The sequence below is a fragment of the Equus przewalskii genome, chromosome 5, assembly GCF_037783145.1.
Source record: "Equus przewalskii isolate Varuska chromosome 5, EquPr2, whole genome shotgun sequence".
In the NCBI taxonomy this organism is placed as follows: Eukaryota; Metazoa; Chordata; class Mammalia; order Perissodactyla; family Equidae; genus Equus; species Equus przewalskii.
This window is the reverse complement of record NC_091835.1, coordinates 41,923,348-41,949,715: the sequence shown is the minus strand read 5'-3', so window position 1 is coordinate 41,949,715 and position 26,368 is coordinate 41,923,348. Positions and strand designations below refer to the sequence as shown.

Below are 26,368 nucleotides of genomic sequence, written 5' to 3'. Positions count from 1 at the left end.
CCATGTAAAATATTTTTCCATTGAACCCAACTTTATTCATTTGGGGGAAGATTACATTATTTTTACTGCATAACATATCGTGGTATGTTGCAGTGTGTGTGTCTATTTCACTTTTTTTAATGTGGCTACCAGAAAATTTTAGATTACAAATGTGGCTCATTTAGTATTTCTCTTTCACAGCGCTGGTCTAGAGTCTTACAACCCAGCGTGGTCTGATTAGCATCATGTGGGAGCCACCCCAGGCCTTCAGAACCTGATAGCTTACTAAGATGCCCAGGTGATTCTTATGTGCAGTAACAGAAGCACTGATGTGGATGACTCAGAAGACAGCCGGGCCTCTGGCAGATACCCCAGAGTGGCCCCTGTCCTTCTGGGGGCGGGGGCAAGAGGCAGGGGAGCAGCAGGAGATCCTGGCCTGCCACTGTGATGTCACAGAGAAAACTTCATATGTCAGCCAGCCCCACCCAGACTGGTGTCCTGGCTGCAGGACATCCTTTCCATCCTCTCCAGCGCACCTCACACCACCTGACCCCTCTGCTGGCAAGAGGGGACCTGATTCATCTTCAGGCTAGATACTCATTCCACACAACCGATTAAGAGAGCAGAAGAGCAACTGAAACATCTTTGCCTTGGACTTCAAAAGTGAATGAGCAATCCCTCCAAACTGACTCAAAATGTTTGTCTCACCCAGAAGGTAGGTGCCTGGATTTTTGAAGTCTCATGAATATCTCACATGTAGTACCCTTAATGTTGGATTTGTAACGCAGGTTATACAAATTCATCAATTTAATTTATTTTACTTGCTCATGGTAAGGAGCTTGGGAATACACTGTAGGATTATACAAAATGGAATAAAAAGTGGTTACTCAAGCCCAGTTTTTATTGATAAACCTGGCAATGTCCATACCTTGGCCTCTTGCAGTTTCCATATTCTTCCATTAAAACTTCCATTTCTTCCTCCTTTGCCTCTTCATCTCACTTTTCCTCTCTGCTCCCAGGACTGCTAGGAGCCCTCTAGCACGTCTTTTTCCCTCCATCTGTCTGATTCCTGTTGCCAAAATCTGGTCCCTGGTAAAAGGCCCAGTGGTGGTAGCAACGACAGAGATGTATATCATTCTAGTGAACTGAAAGAGCAGATGGTAAGTTCTCTGCCAGAGAGTGGTGAGGCATCCCCATGGTCCTGTTGAAAGCCAGCTCTGATCTGGAACTAAGGAGGAGAACACAACCTTCGGCTCTTTCTGGTCTCAGAGAATCTGGGAGAATCTGCAGGGATCCTTCCAGACCCAAGAAGACCTTCACAGCCAGCAAGATGTCTTGGCTTGTTTAGGGTAAAATGCACATCTGGAAGTGACTTGCCTCCCATTTGAGAAAGTTGGGATCTTCCAACTTTCAGCTCAAAGGGTTACTAAAAAAGCAAAAGTTCTTTCTCATATCATGCCTCTCTCACGAGAGGAAAAAAATGAAGCTTAGAATTAGCCAGAGAAACAAAAGACACACACGCACGCACATAGAGTAATGTGGTGTGCTGTTCATGGATCGGAAGTTAAGATCTCAGAAGAACAGGATAGGACCTAAGAAAGGGACACTTCTGGGACTGCAGAGAAGAGCTAGTGGTTCTGAAGAGCCCTCAGTATGGACTCAGCCGGCTTCTCTAGTTCAGAAGCACCTGGAAGTGAATAGATCATAAATAGGAGAATCCTCAGAAGTTGATAGGAACATGACAGAAAAAGCCAGCCATAGTAAATTTTTTTAAATTGGTCTGTGAGGAGAATCACAGAGGCAATATGGGAGGCAATGAGTCTGGGCATCAGTATGTATCTGTGAAGTATAAACTACACTTAATCCATTGTCTCCTTCTGTGTGAGTTTCCATCTTCTGGCGTTTTGAGGCGACTGTGCCTCCCCTTTACTGAGCGGCAGCCTGGCCATGAGTCAGGAGGTGTCGAATAATGACTCCACCCTTTCCTAGCGTGGTGGCCTTGAGCAAATCAAATGCTCCGAGTCTGATTCCCCAGGTCTGGAAGGGAGTGGCCACCTCTGCTTCAGGCTGGTTGTGAGGATTAAATGAGATGTTTGTGAAGAGTCTAGTGAGGTGTGTGGTACCCGGCTCGGGTTCCCTTCCCCCTCCTTTCCATGTTCACTCTACCTCTTTAGATCTTCACAGCAGAAATGTGAAGGACAACTCTTTCTCCTAATTTCTCTCTGAAGAAACAGTCGCTCAGAGAGGCTATGTAACTCGGCCAAAATCATTAGTCCAGGCGCACGTGGAACAGCAACTAGAACTCACATCTGCTCAGGGTTCAAGGCACCGAAGTCTCATCTCTCAGATCCACGAAGTGAGGCAAAGACAGAGCCTGACTTTATAACTAGGGCCAGGGACCGGTACCTTTACCGGAAGGGCAGGGGGCTGGGAAATGCCAGACTTAGAGTCCCACAGCAACAGGCACCTCCTGCCCCTGGGCCTACAGGCCTTGGGGTGAGGAATTTATCCGACGACCCGGTCTCTGCACCCGCTTCTGCCACGCCTCGCGAGGGAAGCAGAGCAGCCGGCCGCCGCCCCATTGGGCCCAGCTCGGGGCCACGTGGCTGCCGCGCTCCTTGGGGTCCCCGACCCCGCGGCTCGCCCTCCCTGCGTCCTGCTCTCCCGGCTCCTCTTCTCTAGGGGGGGCACCCGGGACGCGGTTCTCATCAGTGGGAGGAAGATGGAGAGGAACAAAAGGTCCGGCCTCAGCCCCACCCGCTCGGGAAGTGGGAGACGCGCGGCCGCTAGGGCGGGGCCGCGCCAAACAATTCAAAACACGCTCCCGGCGTGTCGCCATGGCAACGCACGCCCGCTGCTAGGCAACCCGGGGCGCCGTAGTAAACCAGGAGGGGGGTGGTTACTCATCGACCAAGGGGGGCCGAGGGCAGCCGGGGGCACTAGGCTGGGCACGGGTACCGCCACTGCAGGGGGAGGGGGAGAAAGAGAGAGAGCAGGAAAAGAAGGAACGAGGGGCGCACGCGGAATGTAAAGGGGGCGGCCCAGCTCTGCTCCCCGGTGGCCGCGCCCTAAGCACCCCTGAGGGGCCACTCCCGCTAGGCCTCCATCCCGCCCCGCCCGGGGTCCCCAAGAGCCCCAGCGGGCCCGAGGGCCCCGTCACCCGCGCGTGAGCGATTGCCCCACAGGATGTGCAGATGTGGCTGCCCCTCTGATTCACTCCAGCTGCTTGGGGCATGGAAGAAAGGCCGCTTCCTCTCCTGGAAATGACTGCATTCGCCAAAGCCCTCTAACAATCCCTTTAACAAGCGGAAAGGGAAAGGCGACAGAGAGGAGAGGCCCCAAAATACTTTTCTTTGGTCTTTTCCATTGAACCTAAGTAGAAGTGTTCCCAGAACTCAGGACCCATGTTAGGAAGACAGGAGTCCTTTATATTCTGTGAGCGTTTGGAGCCATGTGGACATTAAACACAGTTACAATTGAGATTAACCTGAAGCTGGGAAATGCTAAAGCTGTGTGTCTTATAGAGATGTTCATATTTTGGACGCTCAGCCTGGGCATTTTGGTGTCTTTACTCTTCCTTTCTGGGCTGGGAGGCCAATGTCAAAATATTCTGTGTGAAGACTTTAATTTTCTTCATCAGTGAATGAGTCAAATGTGAGCCATTGAAGTAAAAAATGTAATTAGAGCTGCAAAATCCTCTATGGTTCAAGATCCATCATCCAAAAGGGCCCTAAATTAGTAGGGAATCACGTAGCTTGGGAAAGGACATAACATTTCCAATCTGTCACTGGGTTTTGAGCAATCTGTTTGTACCCTGGTCTCTGTGAACTAAAGATAATGCTCGTTTATGAGATCATTGCTGTTTTCTGGCCTTAGCTCATCAGAAAGCAGGAATGTTTCCACAGGTGGGAGGAAATGGATTGGCAGAGGATCTGTTTGATGAAACTATGGGTACATCTGTGTAGAGAGGCGTAGGGTGTTCTGTGGACTTGTGGACCCTCTTTTTAGCTTCTCGCTGCTCTCATGTATGAGAATCAGAAGGATTCCTGTCTCCTTTACTAATAGAAGGCTGTTTGGACACTTTATTCACATCTTCACTCATAGGCTTCCTAATTATATTCATGAGCCTCATTTCCATTACAAACTTCATTCATTCATTCATGGATGTTAGACAGTGCTAGGCTCTGAGACTCAACAATGAATAAAACATAGCTCCTTCTGTATCTAGCAACTTAAAGTCAAGTGAGCATAAACGACAAGGAACCCGTGTGATGAGTTGCATGAGAGAGGCACACATAGAACATGCAGGAACAGGGGCATGTAGATCAGAGCCAGAGACGTGGAAACATTAACACTCCATTCCAGCCTTCTGTCTACTGAGTCACAGAAAGGAGTTAGTTAATGGGACATGGGTCAGAAATCTGACTCCTGGGAGAAGGAGAGATACTTCTGCCAGGGAGGGCAAACAGACCTTTCTTGGGAGAAGATGCCAGTAGGCATACGTGGAAAAAACCCCACTGATGCCTTACCCCCAGGCTTTGACATTAGGGAAGTGGTGTTCTATACCGTCTTCTCTGGCTCAGCGTTCTGACCATTGTTTGACTCACCTCTCATCTACAGTGTACTCCCCAAACAATAAATTAAATTGCTGTTTTCAAAGTATGTGTGGATGTCCCAAGACCAGTTTCTCTTTATTCATACCTAGTAAATGTAGTTTTGTAGTATAGGAAACAGTGAGTGAGGACCTTAGTAAATATGGAGTAGTCCCACCCATTGGCTTTGTGATGTCATAAATGTTGAGTTGCAGGTTTATCCCTGTGGGGTCATCCTGAAATGGTAACAGTCCAACACACCAAAGTGAAAAACTGTTTTGACATGTGCAATCTTCAGTCTGTGCTAACTCATGAGCTTCTGAGCCTAACCTAGTTATATTTATATTGCGTTGACTAGCCATCACTTTTCCTGTTGTAAGAAGGGAAAGAGAAGGAAAAAAATATTAACATGCCCAAATTACAATGAAAGGAAGTGAGTGGGATGCTGGGCTCTGATATTTGTGACCAGTCAGAGAAACTCATGTTTTGTCAAAAAGAGGAAATTAGACCTTGTGGCTCAGGGTCCTTGGGGAGCGAGGTGGGTCTCAAGATTGGTCACAGCTTGTACCCCAGCCGAGCACCCACACAGAAAGCATAGCCACCTAAGGGGTAGATTCAGGCGTTGGGGAGGCCTAAAATAATATAATTTTGGAGGCCCTCTTTAAGAAAAGTAATACAAAATGACAAGTACAAATTAGGTGACAGGGTCTTGGAAGGGGCCCGAGTACCAGGGGGACCACAAAGCTGAAGTTTCATGAGCTTCACTTCTAAATCTACCTCCAAGCCTCCTCATGTAACCCACTCAAGACTCTGCCGCTCCCATCCCCTTTTCCCTGGAAAAGGCAAATTTCAGGCTATTAAGGCATCGGGGGTGTGGTTTATGAGCAGAGGCAATAAAAACCCAAGACACAAGCTATGCCAAACAGTGACTCAAGCGGGATATGAGAAGTGTCTGCAAGTATTTGAAGGGTGTAAGCAGAGAGAAGGGAAAAGAATTGTTCACTGTTCTCGGGTGGAAAGGGAACGAGGATACGATTAAGTAAAGAAAAATGTACGCAAAACTCATCAGGAAATATTGGCTGACTGTATTTTCTGATACTGTGGACTCGTATTTCCCATGGGAAGTATTTGAGGATCTATTGAGTCACTGAAAACTGGAATGGGCCACAAAAAATGTGCTACAGGAAACAATCCTACAAGACGTCCTCGAGGGAGTGGCCGGTGTCCCCGAGTTCACTCGGAGTCCTGAATTCCATTAGGCTGACACATGGTGTTCTATAGATTAGTATGTGGGGAGGAGGCCAAATGAAGAAAAAAGAGAACAATCCTACGGGAGGAGCCCTACCTCCGCCCACGCTTGCTGACTGGTGGGGGAAGCCTGGGACTGAAGAGAAAAAGATGAGGAGATGGTGCCACCCAGCGTTTGCGCTGAAAATGATGTAGCCAGGAAACCAACAGCCCATTCAACAGGAAAAGCGACCAGAAATTTCTGCTCTCCTTTTCCCAAAGGCGGGGGAGTTCTATCCCAATGCATAAAGGGTCTTTGGGTGATATGGAAATCAAGCTTGGACAGACACACGTTTGTATCAAATTTGCTGTTAACATCAGGCTAAGAAGGGTAGAAATACTGGGTGACAGAAGCAAGATCCAAAGAGACTCATTTGGCTAAAATGTGGATTAATTCAAACAATCTGAAGTTAGGGGAGCCTGCCTTTGATTCTCTAAACTAACTGCACAAATAGAGAATGGGGAAAACATGATTTGGTGGCAAATCTGGGAGAGGTGGGGGAAGGGCAGGGTAGGGTACAGAAGGTTTCGTTAAATGTAAGCCCCAGATGAGTCAAACAGATGTCATTTTATGGTCTATTCATTCTCTGGCTATATATTTTACCTGTCAGGACAGAGTGGCGACTTCCAAGCTCGTTATATGCAGAACCGGAAACCAGAAGTCCATGCCTGGGTATATACAAAGAGCTTTCTAGAATTACAGATTCCTGGGCCTCACCCCAGAACTACTATGGAATCTCAGGGTGGGGACCCACGAATCTGCACATTTTCCAAATTTCCAAAAATTGTTCTGACACTCAGTCAGAACTGAGAACTGCTCTCCAATCAAGGAGAGGACTTTGAGGACTTTAAAATCAAGACAAATAATTCTAATGGAATACAGAACGTGTTATGAGAGGGGTACAGTCTGACAAGCACAGAGAGGAGGGAACTGTTTTGTCTTGGGGAGAAAAACATTTTCAAAGGATGCGTGACTTTTCCCACTGATCTTGATGAGAGGCGGATCACTAGGCAATAAGAGATTGTCCAGGCAGAAGGAAGAGCGTCCGTGAAGGCCTGGGGGATGATCCATGAGGTGTTTAGGGAACCACAGCAGCTGCAGAATGGCTCCCCGCCTTGTCACCCCAATTAATTGGTACGATTTTTGAGGACAGAAAGAACAACTTGTCCTTCTAAGTGACTGGCGGCAAGAAGATATGCAATCAACCCCTCATTGATCTGTCAGATTACTTTAAGTTTTAGAAAACCTTTTTTAAAAAAAATTTTCATTCCTTTGCCGGAAGATTGGGAGAGAAATGGGATAGAGCCATAGCATTGCTGACCCTGGAATCTATTCCTCTCCCATTCTTCTCCATCTGTATCCTTACCCGCATCCCCACTCCACACTGTCTCACTGTGTTGCAGTGTTCCATGTGGAGGGGGGTACTTAATAATCCTTACTAATGATGCTAACTGGAAGGTGGAGACCACCAGGGCACAAAGAAGCTATACCCGTGGCTCGGAGGCCTTGACACTGCAGAGAGAAGAGCTTATAAAAGGGATGGAAACCCTACTCAAGGGAATGGGAACTTTTGTAGTAGTGGTGACCCTCTCATATTTTCTGTGTCTGCCGTAAAATCAAGCCCAATCCATTCACACCAGTTACCTAGGGAAGGGCAGTTAGATGGAAACGAAATCATCATTTACTTTTTAAAGAAACTTCTCTCTGCAAAGGCAAGTCCTTACTTCTCTGTGCTTAATCCCCTATCCCTATTGGCAAACTCTCCTGTTTAATCTCCCAGAACAGCTGGGCCAGGATTGCATTGTCAATTATTAAATGCCCAAGTTCCCCGCAGAGCGGCATTTAATCACGAGGCCCTCCAAAACAGAAGACAGAAGGGGAGGGTTGGGAGGGGAAAGAGGAGGGCAGGAAGGCAGTTTGCATTCTTTCAACACTAAACCAAAGGGATTTGGTGCGCAGATGGCATCCTGCGGTCCTCCGGGACAAACTGCAAGACGCTGACCATGGCCAAGGTAACCAGCTTCCCCCTTTATTGCTCAGAACATACATCCCATAGCTGTGTTGCACCTGATTCTTTTAAGAGATGTGCCTGTCTCATCAACTTGTTGTCCTTACTTGCCTATGTTAATTCCAAGTTTTTCTGTTAGCCTTTGTTGATAGAAGAATTACTGACATTTTGGCACCTATGCACTTCCTAATGATGTGAGCCGAGTGTCAGGGAAGCCTCACTTTGTCCCTTCTCTATAAAGAGCCACTTAGGCGAGCAGCTTGTCAGCATACGCAAAGATAGAACTTCTCTTATGGCTGCTACTTCTTCATGATCACCTTAAGGAAACCATTGCAAATTTAGATTTTTTCTTCCAATTCCAGAAGTATCTGGATCCTGAGAGAAAAGGCATATTTTTGGGCGGGGCAGTGGATAATGAAAGGCATGGCACTATATGTGTTGAAGGTAATTCTTGAGAAGGCTCTTGAATGGATTCTCATTCAATTATCAAGATAATTCTTGAATGAGGCTCCTTGAGTCTCTCCTTGGTACACACTCCTCCAGGAAACAGCCTCATTGTGCTTCATTTCAAGCTCTTTTTCACCCTTTGTTTCTCAGATCACCTCTCCTTAAGTTGGTTGTCACCTTGATGCCACCACAAAGTGGTTGTACATGGTTTTGGGTTCATTATTCTTATTTCTGAAGAGTAACTTATGAACATGTGTAATTGGAAATGGATTGAGAGTAAAGTGAAAATCCGATGTGATGTGATGTGATGATGTGATGTGATGTGATGTGATGTGATGTGATGTGATGTGATGATGTGATGTGATGATGTGATGTGATGATGTGATGTGATGTGATGATGTGATGATGTGATGTGATGTGATGTGATGTGATGTGATGTGATGATGTGATGTGATGTGATGATGTGATGTGATGATGTGATGTGATGTGATGTGATGTGATGTGATGTGATGATGTGATGTGATGTGATGTGATGTGATGATGTGATGTGATGTGATGATGTGATGATGTGATGTGATGTGATGTGATGTGATGTGATGTGATGTGATGATGTGATGTGATGTGATGTGATGTGATGATGTGATGTGATGTGATGATGTGATGTGATGTGATGATGTGATGTGATGTGATGTGATGTGATGTGATGATGTGATGTGATGTGATGTGATGTGATGATGTGATGTGATGTGATGTGATGTGATGATGTGATGTGATGTGATGTGATAGCAGACAAATTTCCAAGCCATGTAAGATTGAAAATAAAATTATTGAACGTGTAGAATTACCTAAAGCCTTAGTTTAATCTTTATAATGATTAGTGAAGGTGTTTTACCTGAAGTCCATTCCCTATTCAGGCAATCGATGTAAAAATAATTAGAAAGGATAACTCAGAGTAACAGAACTATGAGGTAATAACTAAAACCAGTAGGATTTTCAAGGTGAAAACATTCTTTTTTGGGGACAGGGGCAACAGAAGACTCCCATATCTGGCAATATAAGATCTTTCCTCCTTCCAGATGCTGTGGTTTTTCAGTCCTTAGCAAGGTCACCCAGAGTCTTGCACGGACTGACAATTCTTGGTGGAGTTAATTTCTTGAGTGCTTTAAAAAAAAGTCGTATTAGCAGATTGCTTTCCAGAAGCTGTTTTAGCATATGTTTTGTATATTGGTTTTTATATACATATGAACCTTGTATATTTCTTATTGCCATAAATAATCTGTGCTTTGTCTGTGGTATGCATGCTTTTCATCTCTGGAAATTCTGAAGAACAAACTGTTATATTTCTAAGATAAAGTTCTCTGTTAAATGTAGAAATGTTAAGCCGGAGATGATGAGAGAGGCAGATTTATGGGCCTGTCCCATTTAGCTGTGGCTTTATTTACATCTCTTAAGCTAAGCAGATTTAGGTCTGATTAATTCTGATATAAGAGATCCCCCGGAAAGCTCAAGATGGTTTACTTTAAGAAGCGTCTGTCAGCAACTAAGTATGGGCCTCTTTTCCGTTCAGCACGTATTAATATAACAGTATAAACTTCTCTATAACACACAGTGCAAGACCTGTCAGATTTCTTTATTTTTCTAAATCGAATTAAATCTGGCTCCAAGCCATCACTCATCAAAGTTGAAACATCTAATAGGAGTTATTTTTCAGCTCACGCTCCTTGTCTCTTAGGCTAAAAATGACAAGAAGGTCAGGGGCTCAAACCAGAGCCACATGGGCCACAAAGCTTTCTGTTGCCATACACTGTCCCCCCACTATGACAAGCACCACTGCGGTATCAAGCTGTGGAGATGTCCCTCCACATTCCTCTCCACCAGCCAAGAGCACCCTCCCCATGGCTCCATGGCCTCGACACTTGGTGTCCAGCCTCTGTGGGCACCATGCAGCCGCCTCCCATTTGAGATTCTAACATCTCAGTGGCAGTGGATGGAAGCTGGACCTGATCACCACCTCTCTCAGAACTCAGCCCATCTCCTCCCCAGGGATTTCAATAGCCCCACATCCCAGTTAGTCCACTGCCCTCTTTTATCTTCAGGGCCCCAAAGCCTTTATCTGCACCACCCTCCCTGGGTGATCTAGTTTAACATTCGTTGATAGGACCTATCCCCCTTTACTGAAGGTGACATCAAAAACTCACATTGTTACACTAACAAATACCTCAGTCAGTCAGTGCTACTACCTTCCAATATAGACAAAACCATAAATAATCACCAGCAGGAGCATTTGGACTACTCCTAATTCTTTTTCTCAGCCTGACGTATCTTAGCCTCGGTGGCTTCATCACATTCTGACTGAAGTTATTATCTGATGCTTACTCAGATCATCCTCAGTAAGCATTTTAGTATAATAGGGTCCAGCTTAAATAAACATCATTGCTCTCATGCCTACTCCAGGCCACTCCTGAAGCCAAGCTTCCTCAGGCCTCCTGGGAGAAAACACCCAGCGGCTGGTCGTGCCCGTCATATTGGAGGAAAGTGGCTTGAGCTTAGGGAGCCTCAGGGAAGGGTGTCCAGACGTCCCAGAAGACACTGAAATCAGGCTGTCCCCCTGTGTTTGTCTGTTACAGATGGAGCTCCCGAAGGGCTTCTCTGGCCAACGGACATTCCTATCTGCCATCCTCAACATGCTATCACTCAGCCTCTCCACAACATCCCTGCTCAGCAACTACTGGTTTGTGGGCACACAGAAGGTGCCCAAGCCCCTGTGCGGGAAAGGTCTGGCAGCCAGGTGCCTTGACCTGCCACTGCCCTTGGATGGAGGCAACACCAACGCATCATCCCAGGAGGTGGTGCAATACAGCTGGGAGGCTGGGGATGACCGCTTCTCCTTCCGTACCTTCCACAGTGGCATGTGGCTATCCTGTGAGGAAATCGTGGAAGAACCAGGTAGCCGCCTCACTCCTGATTTATTTTTCCCCAAGGGATCTGATGCAGGCAAAGAACCAGAGGGGAGTACAGCCCTCCTGCACAGCCCACGGGGCCTCTCCCGAGGCTCAGCACCTCCTGCCTCTGCATCGTGTCCTTTCCCATAGGATTCCTCCTGCCTCTGCACTGCGTTCTTTTCCATAGGATTCCCTTTTAACAAGTCGAAAGTCTCCATGGCTTTTCACCTCCTGACTGTGTAGTAGACTCACTGGTTTAAAATAGCATTATCCTTAAAGGGGTTCATTTAGACTTTTCACCTTAGGAGAATTTGCATTCTAGTGAGCTAGCATTACTGTTTAGAGACAAAACAAGGAGAGATGAATATGAGAGAAAAAGCCCTGTTTCCGCCCAGCTGTGACCTTGAACTTCATTTCTACAGGCCTTGGGTTCTCATCTGTGAGATGAAAGGATCAGAGCAGATCACCCTTCTTCCCCCTCCCCCTCCCATAAAAAGGGTTTTCTCATTCAAAGTATTATTGTTACACTTTCAAAGGGAGGGGAACTGAAGCCCAGAGAGGGCGACTAGATCGGTGAGGACGTCTTCCAGGAGCTTAAGACAGACCCTCCCAGCTCTCCTGCACTGGGTCAGTGTGCCTTAGTTACCGTGCAGTCCTCAGGTTAGGAGCAACTGGACTGAGGACAACCCCTCCCTGCTCAAAGCCTTCAAAGGTCACCTGGTAGTAAGGGTTTTCTGCAGCCCAGAATCATGTACCATTTGTGATCTGCTACTTCTGCCCATTTGGGCTTAGGGGAAAAGGAGGAAAAGGAATATAAATGCGTGTGTATTTAGATTCAGATTTAAGTTATTACTGTGCCACTTAGCATGGCTCCAACCCCAGTCCCGGAAACCATTTCCGAGCCATTCAGAGCAGTGGTGCGGGCAGCAGAAGGTATTGGTGATCACTAAGACCGTTACCGCCTCCCGACACAGGAACTGGAAGGTTTCCCTGTGTAGGCACACTCAGGACAACGGGATCTCCTTCGTTATCAGGAATTGAGGAGAGAGAAATTAATCTTGGATGACTCTTGCTGATGCCACTCATTCATCCACGCATTCTTTCCTGCTTTCAAAGACCCATTTATTGTCTGCCTGCTATATGCTGGGCAGGCACTGTGTCACAACAAACGGAGCCGCGCCAGGTATGGGATCGGGGAAAGTCTTCATCCCCGTTGTCCCAGGAAGCGCCTTCATGAAGTGGTACCTTGTCTGTGTTTCAGGGGAGAGGTGCCGAAGTTTCAATGAACTCACACCACCAACCGAGAGAGGTGAGAAGGGACTACTGGAATTTGCCACGTTGCAAGGCCTACGTCACGCCGCTCTCCGATTTGGAGGGAAGCGGTTGATGGAGAAGGCTTTCCTCCCCCACCCTCCCTTGGGGCTTGTGGCAAGTATGTGGGCTTGATAACAAATTTCATTACTGTTGACTTGGGCCTCTCTGGATCTAAACTGTACTGTGATCTCCTGCTTTTCTCTTCTGAGCCCCACAGGGTGACACAAACTCCCTCCAGAGCTGACTTTCATTCATACGCAGGGATGCAAAAAAGGAACAGCAGGGACAAATACAGTTCACAAACAGAAAACCACCGACAGCTCTAACCTCCTCTTGTTGCCAAGGAACCATGTTGAAAGCTTAGTTTTTCCTTTTTTTTCTCCAATAATTTTTTTTTTTTCTGTAAAATAGAAGGGAGGGAGGGAGGGAGGGAGAAAGGAAACAACACTGATTGTTCCAAAGTTAAATAAGGAAAAAGAGAAACAAAAATGATAAATAGCAAAGTTACATCCCTGCCAGATTTTATGACAATTGGATGATTTCTTCTCAAGTCTCCCTAAGAGTATTTATAGTCCACCGAGGTTACTTGATGATATATTGGATACTGAGCAGAGTGGGAGCTGTGGGGTGAGAAGAAAGAAGCCCAAATTAAGGAACGCCCCCAGCCGCTTTCAGCTCTGTCTCATTCTCCCCTTCTCTGGCTCAGAAGGCTTTTCACTTCTCACAGCCATCATTTGTTCCCCGTTTGTTAACTGTCAGGGTGCGGGTTCTTCTTCCTCTGGTTTCTGACAGAGATCCTATGGTTATCACTGGGAGCCCAGTTCACCTACATTGGACTTGAATTCATCAGCTTCCTCCTCCTACTAACGGACTTGCTGTTCACAAGGAACCCTGGCTGCGGCCTCAAGCTGAGCGCCTTTGCGGCCATCTCCTCTGTCCTGTCAGGTGAGCACCTTCGAGCTGTAGAGAGTGGCTTTCCTCGGCTGCCTTTGAAGCCCAAGCGGGATGGCTTGAGCCTCTGTCCCCAGGGGAGGAAGGAGAAGCCGAGAGGCAGTAAAATGAATGGAGGTAGAAGTACATTATAGCATCTTTAATTTTAAATTGAAGTAACATGGAAAACTTTATATTAGATCATATATATATATATATTTTGCAAAGTATACTATGTACTTTGCAAAAAAATTATCTCTAGGTTCCTTTTATTTGCAAGTTTTCGCCCTAGGTAAAATACAGTTTTACTTGTCAGTTGTGACACACCCACAGCTTTTCAACACACTGTTGGATAAAGTATGATACATATGAAAGATCAAGAATAAGGCTCACACCGTGGGTACGGGTGGGAAGAAGTCAGAGGGAGCAGCAGCCCTGGGTGCAGCATTGACTCAGGAACTTGCTCCATCGCTCTAAACCTGGAGTCTGGGGGACCCTATTGCAAAGCTCTGGAGTCAAGGAGAAGCCCCCACTGCAGATTTGTCTCCCTGGGAATGGTGGCATATGGGTCATGAGACGCCTCAACGCAGCCTGTACCTGAGGCAAAATGAGGAGGTTGCTCCAAAATCATCCTCCCTGTCAATGGCAATGCCAGCCTCTCTCTAAGGGCACTGCCTTCCTGTTCCCTCCTTAGGTCTTCTGGGAATGGTGGCCCATATGATGTATTCACAAGTATTCCAGGCAACTGCCAACTTGGGTCCAGAAGACTGGAGGCCACACTCTTGGAATTATGGCTGGGCCTTCTAGTAAGTGCTTGCCATCTCCTGAACCTTTTCGCCCCTTCCCCAGCCAACCTTCATTAGATCTGGTACTCTCTAGATGCTGGCTCTGTGTTCTTCTGCCTTCTCTTCACCCCTCATCTCAGGAGTCTGTCAGTCAGTCAGCGGGCTGGGCCATCAGGCCACCACCACTCTTTCCCCACCTTCTGAGGAGGTGCAGAGAGGATGCCTCTGGCTTGTTTTGTGAGGAGGTTGTCTCCAGTTTTTCTGCTGATACAGCTGTAGCAACTGCTTCTTCACCTGCTATGTAGTTGCTGTCAGGAAACAAGACTGATTTTGTTTGGCTTAAAATGATGCTCTCTATTTTATAGATTTTATGGTTCAAGGTATTGGAGGACAGAGAAATGGAGAATTAGCCTTGAAATTTGGACTGACTTCTATTGCCTGTGAATGTCTTACTCTTCCCCTGTAACAAAGAGTAACTTCCACCTACTTCCATTCTCATTCCACTGAAATAAGAAATAAACTTAGAAATAAAACCTCCCCTACCAGTCATTCTCTAACCCTTCAAGAACTAAGGGACCAGTTATTTTATATTTTCTCTTAAAAAGACAGAAGCGACAACCATGACAAAACAAACACATTCAAGATAGACACGCCCTTTAAGAGTTCCTCACTTGCTCCCTTGAGGGCCCCACTCCCTCCACCGCATAGGTGCCAACTTGGACTTATATTAACTGCCTGGGATAAGTGCTAAGTACTTTGACGTGCAGAAAAGACAGTGCTGGCCTGGAGTCTCCATGCTAACAGAGGCAATACACGGCAGTTTTGAGACCCCATCCCCTTTTCTCATGGTATAATATGTGCTGTTTGATTCAGGGGCCTTTGATCTCCTCCACCAGCCACTGTATCAGTTGAGCTCATTTTCCAGACTCATCATTTCTCACCTTTTATCTATCTTCAGGCCCTTCTTGGCATTGCAACTGCAACGCTCAGACCATAAAACTCTCCTCAGAAGTCTCCTCAGCCTGCGCCTACGTAGTCTGTCAGAGGCAGCAGATAGGAACACGCAGTACCAGCCTGTGGCCTGGCTTTAACCATCACTCGGCCTCATGAAATCCCTCACTAACCTCACACCACTTCCTGTTTCCTGGGCTTCCCAGAATCATGGGGAGATTTAGGGCTTTGACTTTCCAAGTGTTTAGGAATGTGTTTGTTTTCTTGATTGAATCCATCCAGTGTCTCTTTAATCTCCGGCTTCTCTTCCATCCATTATAAACTCCCTGAAGCCAAGAACCACATTGTTTTTCGTTTTTGTTTTTGTTTTTTTTGAGGAAGATTAGCCCTGAGCTAACTGCTGCCAATCCTCCTCTTTTCGCTGAGGACGACTAGCCCTGAGCTAACATCCGTGCCCATCTTCCTCTACTTTATATGTGGGACGCCTACCACAGCATGGCGTGCCAAGTGGTACCATGTCCGCACCCAGGATCCGAACTGGCGAACCCAGGCCGCCAAAGCGGAATGTGCACACTTAACCACTGCGCCACCGGGCTGGCCGCCCACATTGTTTTCATAATAGGCAAATTCTACTTGGACAAACTATACCTTCATATTTGTAGTAAATGTTTCCTGAACGACTCTCGGGCTCAGCTTTGTGGACCCTAAGACTGCTAACCCTAAAACAAAGATGGAAGAGGGATTTTCACTCCTTGCACCTGAGCAAAGGAGAATAACCTTGAAGAGGGAGGAGGGAGATGATAGTACACTGGGCTGTGTCCACTGTTCACGGCTGAGCTACAGGTCTTGGAATCTTGGGGATTACACTGGGCAACTGCAGCTTGGGAAACAGTGGTCCAAAGAATTGTGTGCACGCACACCAGGGATCAAAGAGCACACAGCACTGATAATTAATCAATTCAGTGAAAACAAATCCGTTAAACTCCTAGTCTGACTAACACTACACGAGTCACTCTCTTTTACTCTGGAACGTTCCAAATGGAACCTGAGACAGACCAAACTAAGTCCTCTTGTCCACAGTTCTTTACCTGCAACATGGTAGACAAGAGCACACTCAAGTCCTAAATCCGTAAGAGAATCAGCCTAGTTTACTAGTCAGAAGGGATCGTGGTATTCTTCTTTCAAACCTGTGAGAAAGTCAGATTCTTACTGCGCGTTTTGTGTGTGTGTGCATTTGTCCTTAGCATGGCCTGGCTTTCCTTCACCTGCTGCATGGCATCGGCTGTCACCACCTTCAACACATACACCAGGCTGGTGCTGGAGTTCAAGTGCAAGCACAGTAAGAGCCTCAAAGGAAACCTGAGCGCCCTCCCACATCACCACCAGTGTTGCCTTCAGCAACTGTCAAGTGCAGCCCACCCGGGGGGGCCTTTGACCGGCTACCACCAGTATCACAATCAGCCCATCCGCTCTGTCTCTGAAGGCGTTGACTTCTACTCAGAGCTACACAACAAGGGATTTCGACAAGGGACCAGCCAGGAACTAAAAGAAGAGGTGCCTGGGTCATCTGTAGAGGAAGAACAGTGTTAGGAGTAAGTGTGTTTGGAGAGCAGGCTGAGCCCAACCTTACGTGTGTGTTATCAACATGTGCTTAAGCCGAAGTCTGTTTCTTGAGCATGGTGTTTAGAGGCTAAGAACAAGGGTATCTTACGGTAAAGGGGTGTGTGCCTGGCACCATTGTTGCCCCACGGCTGTGTCATTTCGCCATCCCCCATATCTCACACGTTCAAAATCCTCTCCCTCCTTTATGGATTGCTTGTTGTGAGCCGGGTTCTGGGATAAGCAATGGAGATAAAAAGAGGAGTAAAATACAGTCTCTGCCCTTCAGGGGCTTCTCAGTCTGGTCACCTGTCTGGGATCGGGAGGAATGGAGGTGGGCAAATCAATGGTAGTTGACTGTGGTTCAGCTTTCCATGGTGTACCTGAATTTTCCTGGAAGTCACAGAATGAAAGATGAAGGCACTACCAGTAGGAGCTTTGACACGGAGGACAGATGTCCTCCACACTGCCTGTTAGTGTCCTGCATCCACACAGTAGGTACCTGATGCAAGTTTAATTAAATATGATCCTAGAAGCCACTAGGAGGCTACTGTACATGAGATGGCCCCTAGAGCACGCAGGGACAGGTCCACGTCCAGAAATGGCCCACCGAGGCTACTCAGACGGGACTGGGGTTCCCCGGTGGAGAACCATACCAGAGACTCCCCAGGGAACAAGGCTGCGTCACGCACTCCTTTCTGGGTCCCCACCTTCTCATCCATCCACTCGCCCTTTCTCTGCTCCATAAGGGAAAACAAGCCATCCCAGATGACTAAGAAGAATGAGAATGGCACAAGCATGTTCCTGTGTGTAGTATTTATTTGTTCTGTAACAATTCACATTTTAAATAGTGCTTCCTGACAATATACCAGCAGGCTCTTCTTTAATATGGGCAGTAAGGACAGCAATTCACATTCAAGGGGGTTGGTATCCCCATACCACACTAGAAGGGTGAGGAGAGACCATCTGGGGGAGGGGGCAGATGCTGTCTAGGGCAGAGGAGTTTCTAAGGGGAGGAGAGAGGAGAGAGGGGAGGAGGATGACCCTTGCATTTGCAGAAGCCATGACTATTTCTAAGTAGTGGTCATATTGGCTTTGCTGGCAACCCATGTTGGGAGTGGGAAGAAAGGAGCACTTCCTACCTCAGACATCTGGTTGAGCGGTTGCCTGAGAAGGGAAGGAAGTTTAGGGACACTTTTGACAAGAGACCGCAGCACCCACACCAGTCAGACGAAGCTTCCGCAGTCCCCAGCCACCACTTACACCCTCTGTACTGCCTGCAAGAGGGAGAAGAAACCTAGAGCGTGTACCGTGTCTAGGAAGGAGCGACTCAAATTTACCATAGTCAAAACAATCTATGTTGTTTAGTTTGCAAACGCACCATGAAGAATTCAGGGACACTATATTTTTCTAGCAGCTTCTTAGGTATTCTGGGACTCAGCATAAACACAGTCTTCTGCCCAAAACAATCCCCCGAAACCAGGCATTGTTTTACTGTGCATTTTATTCCTGCCGAAAGTAACTGGCTTCCCAGAAAGCCTCAACGTGGCAGAGAACCAGCTTTAAGCCTAGATGGCTCAGCCCAGGCCGCAGCACCAGCAGCCACATTTCAGGTATTCACTCAACTACAAATTAGTCCTTAGAATTCTCTACTAGAGCAAACTAGATCCTAGGCTCTTCTGCCCAGGGAGCTTCAAATCTAGAAGTGAAACTGGAACCATGCCCACACTCGGGCATCCTCTAATTTTCCCCCCAAGTTTACAATGAGCTGGACCCACACATGCCTTCCAAGGTGTTGAAACCAAATTTGTTTTCAGGGACTTAAGGCGGGGGTGCCCAGAAACCTGGAAGGCCCACCTGCAGGCCAGGCAACAGGCTTGCGAGGAGCTATTGCTGCCAACCTTTCACTATGTGGTGAAGCCTTCCAGTGGGCAATTCAACTATAGCCCTTTCAATTTGGGATCCCTAATTTTCTGTAATCTTGAAATTTCCTGGATTCCTTTACTTAACACAAGCTAAAAAGATACAGGCTCAAGTAAAGAGAGAACCTGAGTTGCACTCAGAGATGACATATCAAAATTATTCAAGAAGAAAAGCAGTTCTCCACCAGCTAACGTGGGATTTTCTGCTACAATGACTTGGAAGTTTAGGAGAGAACTTAATAGAAGTAACATATTTATACAGAAGAAGTAAGCATTGGAGATCATTCTAAAGAACTCAACCAATTGTAAAAGTTATAGTAGTTACAGAGGAATTTTCTCAAAATACAATGCTTCAAAGGCTCTACCAGGGCAAAATGGCTGCATACTGGACTTAAGGAGCAAGAGTAAAATCCAGAAACAGCTCTGCTCTCATGCAAGCAAAGCAAAAATATCCCTGAATAAGAGAGCAAAATGAGAGGCTTAGGTAAGGAGGATGCCCCATAGGATAAGACGCTAAGAAAGCAGAGCAGAGACGAAGCAGGATACGGACAGCTGCCTCAACGGTCCTGACTCCCAGTTCTCCAAGTTGAGGAGGGCACACACATAAGCACTTCTGAAGTTACTGCAGTAAAAAGGCAGAACAATCAAAACACATGATAACATACAACCTTGTCACAGGTGGGTCATATAAATTATATTTCTCTTGCTCGTCCCCTTCTCATAGGAATATCTATGGTCACTAAATACATAGAGATGGAAGGTGTGAAAAGACAGGATGCATAAGACAAGAAAGATGAAGACGCTGGGAGGGCGAACTTGGCCCCCACTATCAGTCTCTCTCACTGCTGCTCTGGTTGGCAAGAAGCCAAGGGACAGGTGGGCAGAGGATAAGGAGAGAAATGACGGCTGGCCCTCAAAATCCAAGGAAGGCCATCTGGAAGAATCAAGATGACCAAACAAAGCAGATATATTTCAGAAGGACAAGAAACTGGGTCCCTGGAGCTTAGGACATATCTAGAAAATATTTCTCATCAAGACACTAAAAAATACACACACATGGCATATTGCAAAACAAAATGTTCCAGTGAACTCCACTGGAATTTCCCAGCAAGAGTTTATAAATTAGACACAAAAAAATAAAACCCTTATAAGATTCACATTTCCAAACTATCCATACAGAGTGCTTAGGGGGTGTTAATGCAGGGATTGAAAAGGCAGGTAAGACATCCCCGCCAAGGGGATCGTGCCGTCATCAAGTCCAGCATGCCTTCCAAAGTGCTGTGCAACCATCACGCAGAGGTGGCGAGGTGAGGTTGAAGAAGTCTTCTCTCCAAAGAACAGATTTTACACAGGAGAGAGACAGTACCATTCTGTTCACTTCTGAGACTGAGGATCCCATCAGGCTAGAGCTAGGGGGAAAAGGAGCAAGTATCAGTGACTTCAGTGTTCTTCATGGTAGACACATGGAGGAAACCTAAAGGTCAGAATATTCCTTTATTTTCTTGTCCTTTATCTAGCCCCACCAGTTTGTAAGTGTCCCTCCAGAAAGATCCAGAGACTTATCTTTTTCCATGATAATCTCTTGAACTAGACCCTAGTGTTTAGGGGGCAGGGAGGGTTAGCATTCTGAGCAAGATAATTCTTTGTAAGATGTAACTGCCACAAGCCCTGCATGACGTTAGCATCACTAGCCCCTACCCAGAAAATCCAGTGCATCCACCCTCCTCAGTCACTGGGACAATAAAAACCATGACCCCACATTTCCAAATGTCCGCTAGGAAGTAGGTACCAAGGGAAATGCTACCATTTCTTAATGGTCATGAAGCACCCTTAGAAAACAGCGCTGGTCTCAAACAACTGGTTCTTGATACCCAGCTACTCGAGAAGGCTCCACTCTCCCTAATTTCTATAGAGCAAAGCTGGAGTTGGTAGTACTTGTCCTAAACCCTCAACAGTGACCCAATATTTCTTTCAGAAGCTATTCACCTGGTAGGGGGAATCAACAAACTTTATCCTAGAGAAGAATCTTCGCAGCTCCCCACGGCCAATTTTGGGGGTGGACTCCTTTAGCTGGACCACTTGGCCCTCCATCATTGCCCACCGTAGACTAAGCTTGCTGACCACCAGCGGTGCTGGGTGGCCTTCGGAACTTGGTCCTGTTGTCCTGGTAACATAAAAGGCATCTTTCCAGAGGTCGTTAATTCCAACTGAGGAAGGACAAAAAAAAAGAGCAATTAAGGACAGAAAACTTCCAGTAACAGGAGAGGGATCTGGTTCAGCAATTAAATTCATTCATTAACTCATTCACTAATTCATTAAGAAGTTTAGTGAGCACCTAATGAATGCAAGGCACTGAGCTAGACAGTGGTGCATAGTGGTGAACGAATGGATGCTGACGAAGCAGCACGTCCTTCTCGGTCTTTCTAACTTTCCTTCTTGAAGCCACTTCTAAGAAAGCCCTAAATCAAGAAATGAGAGGATATGCCAACTATGGTAACAATTCAGTAGAAAAGTGAGCACGAAAAACTAGAAATTCTAAGAATTCCTAAACTGTCACTACATGGTCACATAAGCTATTGACCTAGTCAATGTTTATTTTGCTTCATCTTTAAAATAAATGTTGCAATAAAAATGGTCTCAATTCTTAATTACCATTATTTAACGTTCACCAAGTAATATGTTATGCTAATATTGAAAAATAGCTCATCTAGATCCAATCACAGGATTCTGCAAGGTGATACCTCCCCCACCCCGGCCCCCACCACACACAAAGCCAGTGGACAGGTGTGCTTGCAAATTCCAGATGAGCAATTCTTCCCAACGTATCCCAATAAATTAGAGTCATGAGCACTAGCTTCAATTTCAGGGCAAATGAGTTTGTAAGGAAAGAGCAAGTCTTTGAATGGCAAGAGGATATGGAAAGAAGAAAAGAAAAGTGGCCAGTCTCGTCTTCCCTCTCCCCCTCTTCCCCCAGCAGGAAGAGCCGATTCCCTTAGGCCAGCCTGAGGCAAGGGGTCCCTGAGGAGGAGACCCCCCCAGACACCTTCGGACAAGCAGGTGGCAGTGGCTGAGTTTCCAGGACTCTGGTTTCCTGAATCAAGGATTCCTAATATCCTAATTTTATTATATGATCTTATTTAGATACATACACAAAGTAGAAGAATACTTCCAAAATGTTAACACTGGTGAGGAGTGGTCAGACTATGGGCGATTTCTCTTTTTTCAATTTTTCTTCTGGCTCCAATTCCTATGCATGTTTACTTTTTCTAGTCCAGAGAGTCTCCATTGACCCTAACCAATGCCTTGAGAAAACATCCCACCTCCATCATACACCTTGCAGTAAATTCCAAGTCCTAAGCTCCCATAGCGTGAAGAAACTAGTCTTTTTGTATTCCCAGCCCCGGCGCAGTGCCTGGCATACAACTGATGCTCAATAAATGTCTGCTGAATGAGAGGCTGCCCGAATCATTGCCACCTTAGAATGCTTAAGGAACGAGATGGCACTGTCCCCTCAGCTTTTTGCATATTCAGAGGTATGGGTCCTCACCTGTGAGCCTGGCGCTCCTCCCAGAGGGAGCACCACGGCAATGGCCCCAGGGACCAGGGACACCAGGGAAAATGCTGGAGAGTGGCTCACACACACGTCCCACTGTCGTTTGAAAGCAAACATCCTTCCCTTGGTAGGACAACGGTATCCTCACACACAGCCGGCCATCCTCTCCCCTCATTTGTGTGCACAGACCCCCACCGTCACTGGGACGTACCCTCTGAAGCTGTCACTGTGCCCGTGGCATTGGCCAGATCCAGAAGAATCGAGGGGAATGCTGGATGCAGGAGATAAAGGTGGTGAAGGCTGGGTGGCTCAGTTCCTTGGACATCCTGACAATGAGAAGCAAAAAGGAAGGGCAGAGGTAACTCTACACGCCCACATAGATGGTCCTCTGATGAAAAGGGCAGAGGGGACAGTGGCGATCACCCACTCCTCTCAGACGCTACGACCCATGTGTTTGAGGGAAACTCCCATATACAAGAGACATATTTCAAAGAGCTCAAAATGCTGACTAATCACTAACTTCTTCAAACCACTGTAGCTAGAAAACGCTTTCTCTCTTATAAGAAAAACAAAAAAGGGAAGAGAAAAAATGTGCATGTCCTAGGAGAGAAATTTGATGTAGAGAGCTCCCAGTCTTCCGCCTAGGGCGTACTAGAACACTGGTTCATCCTCTGCAGTAGAGGGGGCTTTGTCAGGAAAAAGTCTATGGAGGAAAACACAGCCAAAGACACCTCCTCTCACTGGATATTAAAGCCAGTTGCAAGTCTCAAGCGAAAAATTACGAAAACCTTATCAGTTCTTAAAATAAACAGAACATTAACTAGACAGAAACAAGTCATTAATTATAAAACAAAAAATTCCAAGGCCTGAGTGTCAGTCTCCAATGTCCCTACAGAAGACGAAATGCACACTGGAACTTTATCAGCATGACTTCTGTGCAAGGGTGATACCTGGCACACGTGTGCGGCTGTACAGTTCAAGCACAGAAATAGCATATACGGGTTAGTAAACGACAGCTCTACTGAGCTCCCGAACACCTCCCCTTCCCTGGGACCACCCTGGGCCTCCCCTACTGAAGGGAATGGAATCCCAAGAGATGAATATCACCCCTGCTTCCTTCTATGTCCTTAGCATGGGAAGAAGTTCACTAAGGGAGGCGAGACATGGGCAGGAAGCTTGTAGCCGCACCCCTACCACATGCCCACAAAGCAGAAGACGGCTTTGTCCACACGCCCTGAGGACCCCAGGCATGACGGGACAGATCTCTGGCTCAGCTAACATGACAAGAAAATAGCCACATTCCTTCCTCGATGCCTGCAGGATGAAGCCCAAATCCCTTTGCATGGAAACCAAGGTCTTACACCATTTAGCCCAAATCTGCCCTTTCCAGCCTTCTCCAGCCTAAAATTATTTACTTGCCCATCCCATGCTTCAAAAATGTCTGATTATTACCTAACACATGCTTCTCTTTGCTGTCTCTAACCTCTGCCAATCTTATTTCCCCCTTACACTGTCTAACCATCCTCTCTAGCCCATTTCCACACATTAAAACACTTCTCGTCCCTGGGTCCCCAACTTGAATGCCACCTCTTTCATGAAAAGCTCCCTAATTGCCCTAGACAAAATTAATCTCCCCCTCCTTTTGTGCCTCCATCTAAACTTCCTATCTGTAGCCCTGTCAGAGCACCCGTAACAGGCCTTTGTTCAGTGGCTATTTATAGACGCTTACTTTTAAGAGTCATCTGGTCCCATCCCCTCATTTTATTAAATGAGGAGACCAGAAAGCTAAAATGTTAGGTCAACTGCCCATGGTCACATGTGAGGGCATGGCAGAGTGAGGACTACAATCTAGATTTTGAGTGAATCTGATCCTCAAAGGGAGGGAATATATTAGCGTTTTCATTAATGGATAAAGAGCACAAGGCTCAGGAAAGGGAAGCGACCTGTCCCAGAGCGCACAGTTGATGAATTCAGGGTTCTTCTCCTTCGGGCTGCCCCATCACGTGGGGGCCATCTGTCTTCTCCTCCAGAGGGCCAGCACTGTTTCCAGTTCATCCGTAGGGCCCTACAGAGGACACGGAGCCTGGCACACAGCAGGTGCTGCTCAACATGTATCTAACTGAACTAAATCAGGGTGGGTCTAACTGAAAACTCCCAGGTATCTATTATGGCTGGCACCCTGCCTCACCAACCCCGTTACAATACTGCAGGACAGCATGTAAGACCTTCTAAAATCTGCCTTCTGTGTGTTTGACCCTCTCTCCCCGAATTTCCCTGGGTGAACTTTGAACTTTGAACTTCAGTGTAGTCAGTGTCCTTCTCCAACTGCTCTGCCATTCCTGCCCCCACACCCATTTCTGCAGTCTCAGCTGATTCACCTCAAAGCCCAGAGTCTCGCTCCATGAAGCTTTCCCTGCCCACTCCAGGCCAGTCCTAATTATTTCTCTTCAACAACCGCAGCACGTGTGAACTATCTGTAAATGTGGACCTAGGGTCTTGAGAGGGCTTTTTATCCTCTATCCAGCCCCCAGCATCAGCAACCGGGAGCCAGATGCTGTTGCCAGCTTGCGGTCGCCTAGCTGAAAGGCAAAGGCAGGAAGCACAGCTCAGGATGACACAGGTTCCTGTTTGGCCCGCTGTTTTGTTCTACCCATGACAACTCAGGAGCGTGGCTGGTCCAACAATACCTCCAGACCGAGCCAGCCCTGCGGAGCAGCTGCCATCTGCAAAGCGACAAAAGGACCCTCCCAGGCTCACTCACTGAATTGGGAGGTGCGGCTGACAGCGCTTCAGCCCAGAAGAGGAAGACAGACTTCTGGTCTGAGGTAACTGCTGAGGTGGTTGGTGTTTCTCTCATGTGACACGGAGCACTGTAACTCCATGTGATGGAGCCGGAGTCCCCATCCACCACCACCATCTGCAAGAGAGAAGACAGTGAGTAGAGCCCATCCTCAGAAAGGCAGCAGGCCGAGACAACACAGCACAGAACAAAACCCCACAGACATGCAAATGATACGTACGTTGACAGGTTGAGCTTCCTAGAGGTGAACAAATTGGGTGTCCAAGAGCACTAAATACCAACGAGGGCCCAGGACCCAATTCTCTGCGGCCCTTGCTCCCAATCCGTAGAGTTTACAGGACTGTAGAATTCTCAAGTGGGAATAAATCATCTAGTCGACCGCTCATTTTACGGATGAGAAAATGGAGGCTCAGGGACAGGAAGTGACTTAGACTGCTCTGTGTCTATGACAGTCCTCGGACAGAGAGAGCCGCCCCTCAGAAGCTGTGGTGCTGAAGCCAGTTGCCAACAGCGCCTCATTCCTGCTCCTTCACGCTGACAACTGCAGCAACCACTCAGGGAACGGTGACTAAGCGAATACTCTGTCCTATGCCCCGTGCTAAAAGCTTTATGTGTTTGACTCTACTGATGTCATGACAGATACAGCTCAGCCCGCGGGTAGTCTCAAATTTAAAAGCATAGTTGAAACAGGCAAAAAAATAAATTAGGAGAAAATTCACTCCTTGGGTGCATCTCTCAAAGGATAATTAAGGGGACTGAATTCATAACCCCTTGCAGCACTTATATCTCCTTCTTATCCCAAATACCTCGCAGTTCTAGAGCCTCTCATTTGCCAAAATCAAGGACCTCCCCTGTCTACCTCCAGCTGCAGTGTCTTTACAGCTTCTCTCCTCAGTGTCTCTGTTCTGCGCTAAGTGGCAGGACTGCACCTCTTCAGACCATCACGTCCCTATTCTTCCACTCTCTCGGGTCCCACCCTTCTCTGTCCACACTCAGACTCTGCCTCACAAAAGGCCTTGGAACCAGCTGGAGAGAAAAACTCCTCTGACCAAGCAGGGGGGAAAACAGGCTGGCAGTTCAGGATTCCCTTTGGTAGGTAGTCTTGGGAAGAAAAGAAGTCTAGAGACACTGCACTAAATAGTTTTATCCAGTCACACATTATTTCATTTAACTGCCACAATAACCCTATGATGGTAGGCAGTATTATTATTCCCGTTTTATAGATACAGAAACTGCAGCTAGGAGAGATTATGAAACT

At 46.9% G+C, this 26,368-nt stretch overlaps 2 protein-coding genes and 1 long non-coding RNA gene across 5 annotated transcripts in view; 1 reads left to right on the top strand and 2 right to left on the bottom strand.

Moving 5' to 3' along the window:
* LOC103552744 (uncharacterized) overlaps window positions 1-2,805 on the bottom strand; it is a 30,677-nt gene extending 27,872 nt beyond the window's left edge. The window contains exon 1 of the long non-coding RNA XR_545309.2: window positions 908-2,805. This is a non-coding gene — a long non-coding RNA (uncharacterized lncRNA). The remainder of the gene's footprint in view (window positions 1-907) is intronic.
* GSG1 (germ cell associated 1) lies at window positions 181-16,970 on the top strand. 2 transcript variants are annotated; one of them, XM_008522944.2, is made up of 6 exons: window positions 181-694; window positions 10,942-11,260; window positions 12,518-12,688; window positions 13,363-13,515; window positions 14,195-14,306; window positions 16,481-16,970. In XM_008522944.2, exons 1-6 carry the CDS (start codon window positions 647-649, stop codon window positions 16,824-16,826), a joined length of 1,149 nt encoding a protein of 382 aa, XP_008521166.1. In that variant the 5' UTR covers window positions 181-646; the 3' UTR covers window positions 16,827-16,970. The 2 variants fall into 2 exon arrangements, with proteins under 2 accessions (XP_008521166.1, XP_008521168.1); XM_008522946.2 differs by having other exon boundaries at window positions 344-694; window positions 12,518-12,565.
* A 666-nt stretch (window positions 16,971-17,636) lies between these two features.
* FAM234B (family with sequence similarity 234 member B) overlaps window positions 17,637-26,368 on the bottom strand; it is a 32,750-nt gene continuing 24,018 nt past the window's right edge. For both annotated transcript variants that reach the window (XM_008522940.2, XM_070619139.1), the window contains exons 10-13: window positions 25,072-25,227; window positions 22,522-22,636; window positions 20,744-20,964; window positions 17,637-20,166 (exon numbers count right to left, since the gene is read on the bottom strand). In XM_008522940.2, coding sequence (XP_008521162.2) covers window positions 20,161-20,166; window positions 20,744-20,964; window positions 22,522-22,636; window positions 25,072-25,227 — 498 coding nt within the window. In that variant the 3' untranslated portion in view covers window positions 17,637-20,160. The remainder of the gene's footprint in view (window positions 20,167-20,743; window positions 20,965-22,521; window positions 22,637-25,071; window positions 25,228-26,368) is intronic.

Excerpts from the sequence above, each read along its gene's own strand:
- GSG1 (XM_008522944.2), top strand. The coding sequence starts at position 647 with ATGAGCAATCCCTCCAAACTGACTCAAAATGTTTGTCTCACCCAGAAG. Across the intron at positions 695-10,941 it reads ATGTTTGTCTCACCCAGAAG|ATGGAGCTCCCGAAGGGCTT; the intron begins GTAGGTGCCTGG and ends TGTCTGTTACAG. Across the intron at positions 12,689-13,362 it reads TCCCTTGGGGCTTGTGGCAA|AGATCCTATGGTTATCACTG; the intron begins GTATGTGGGCTT and ends GGTTTCTGACAG.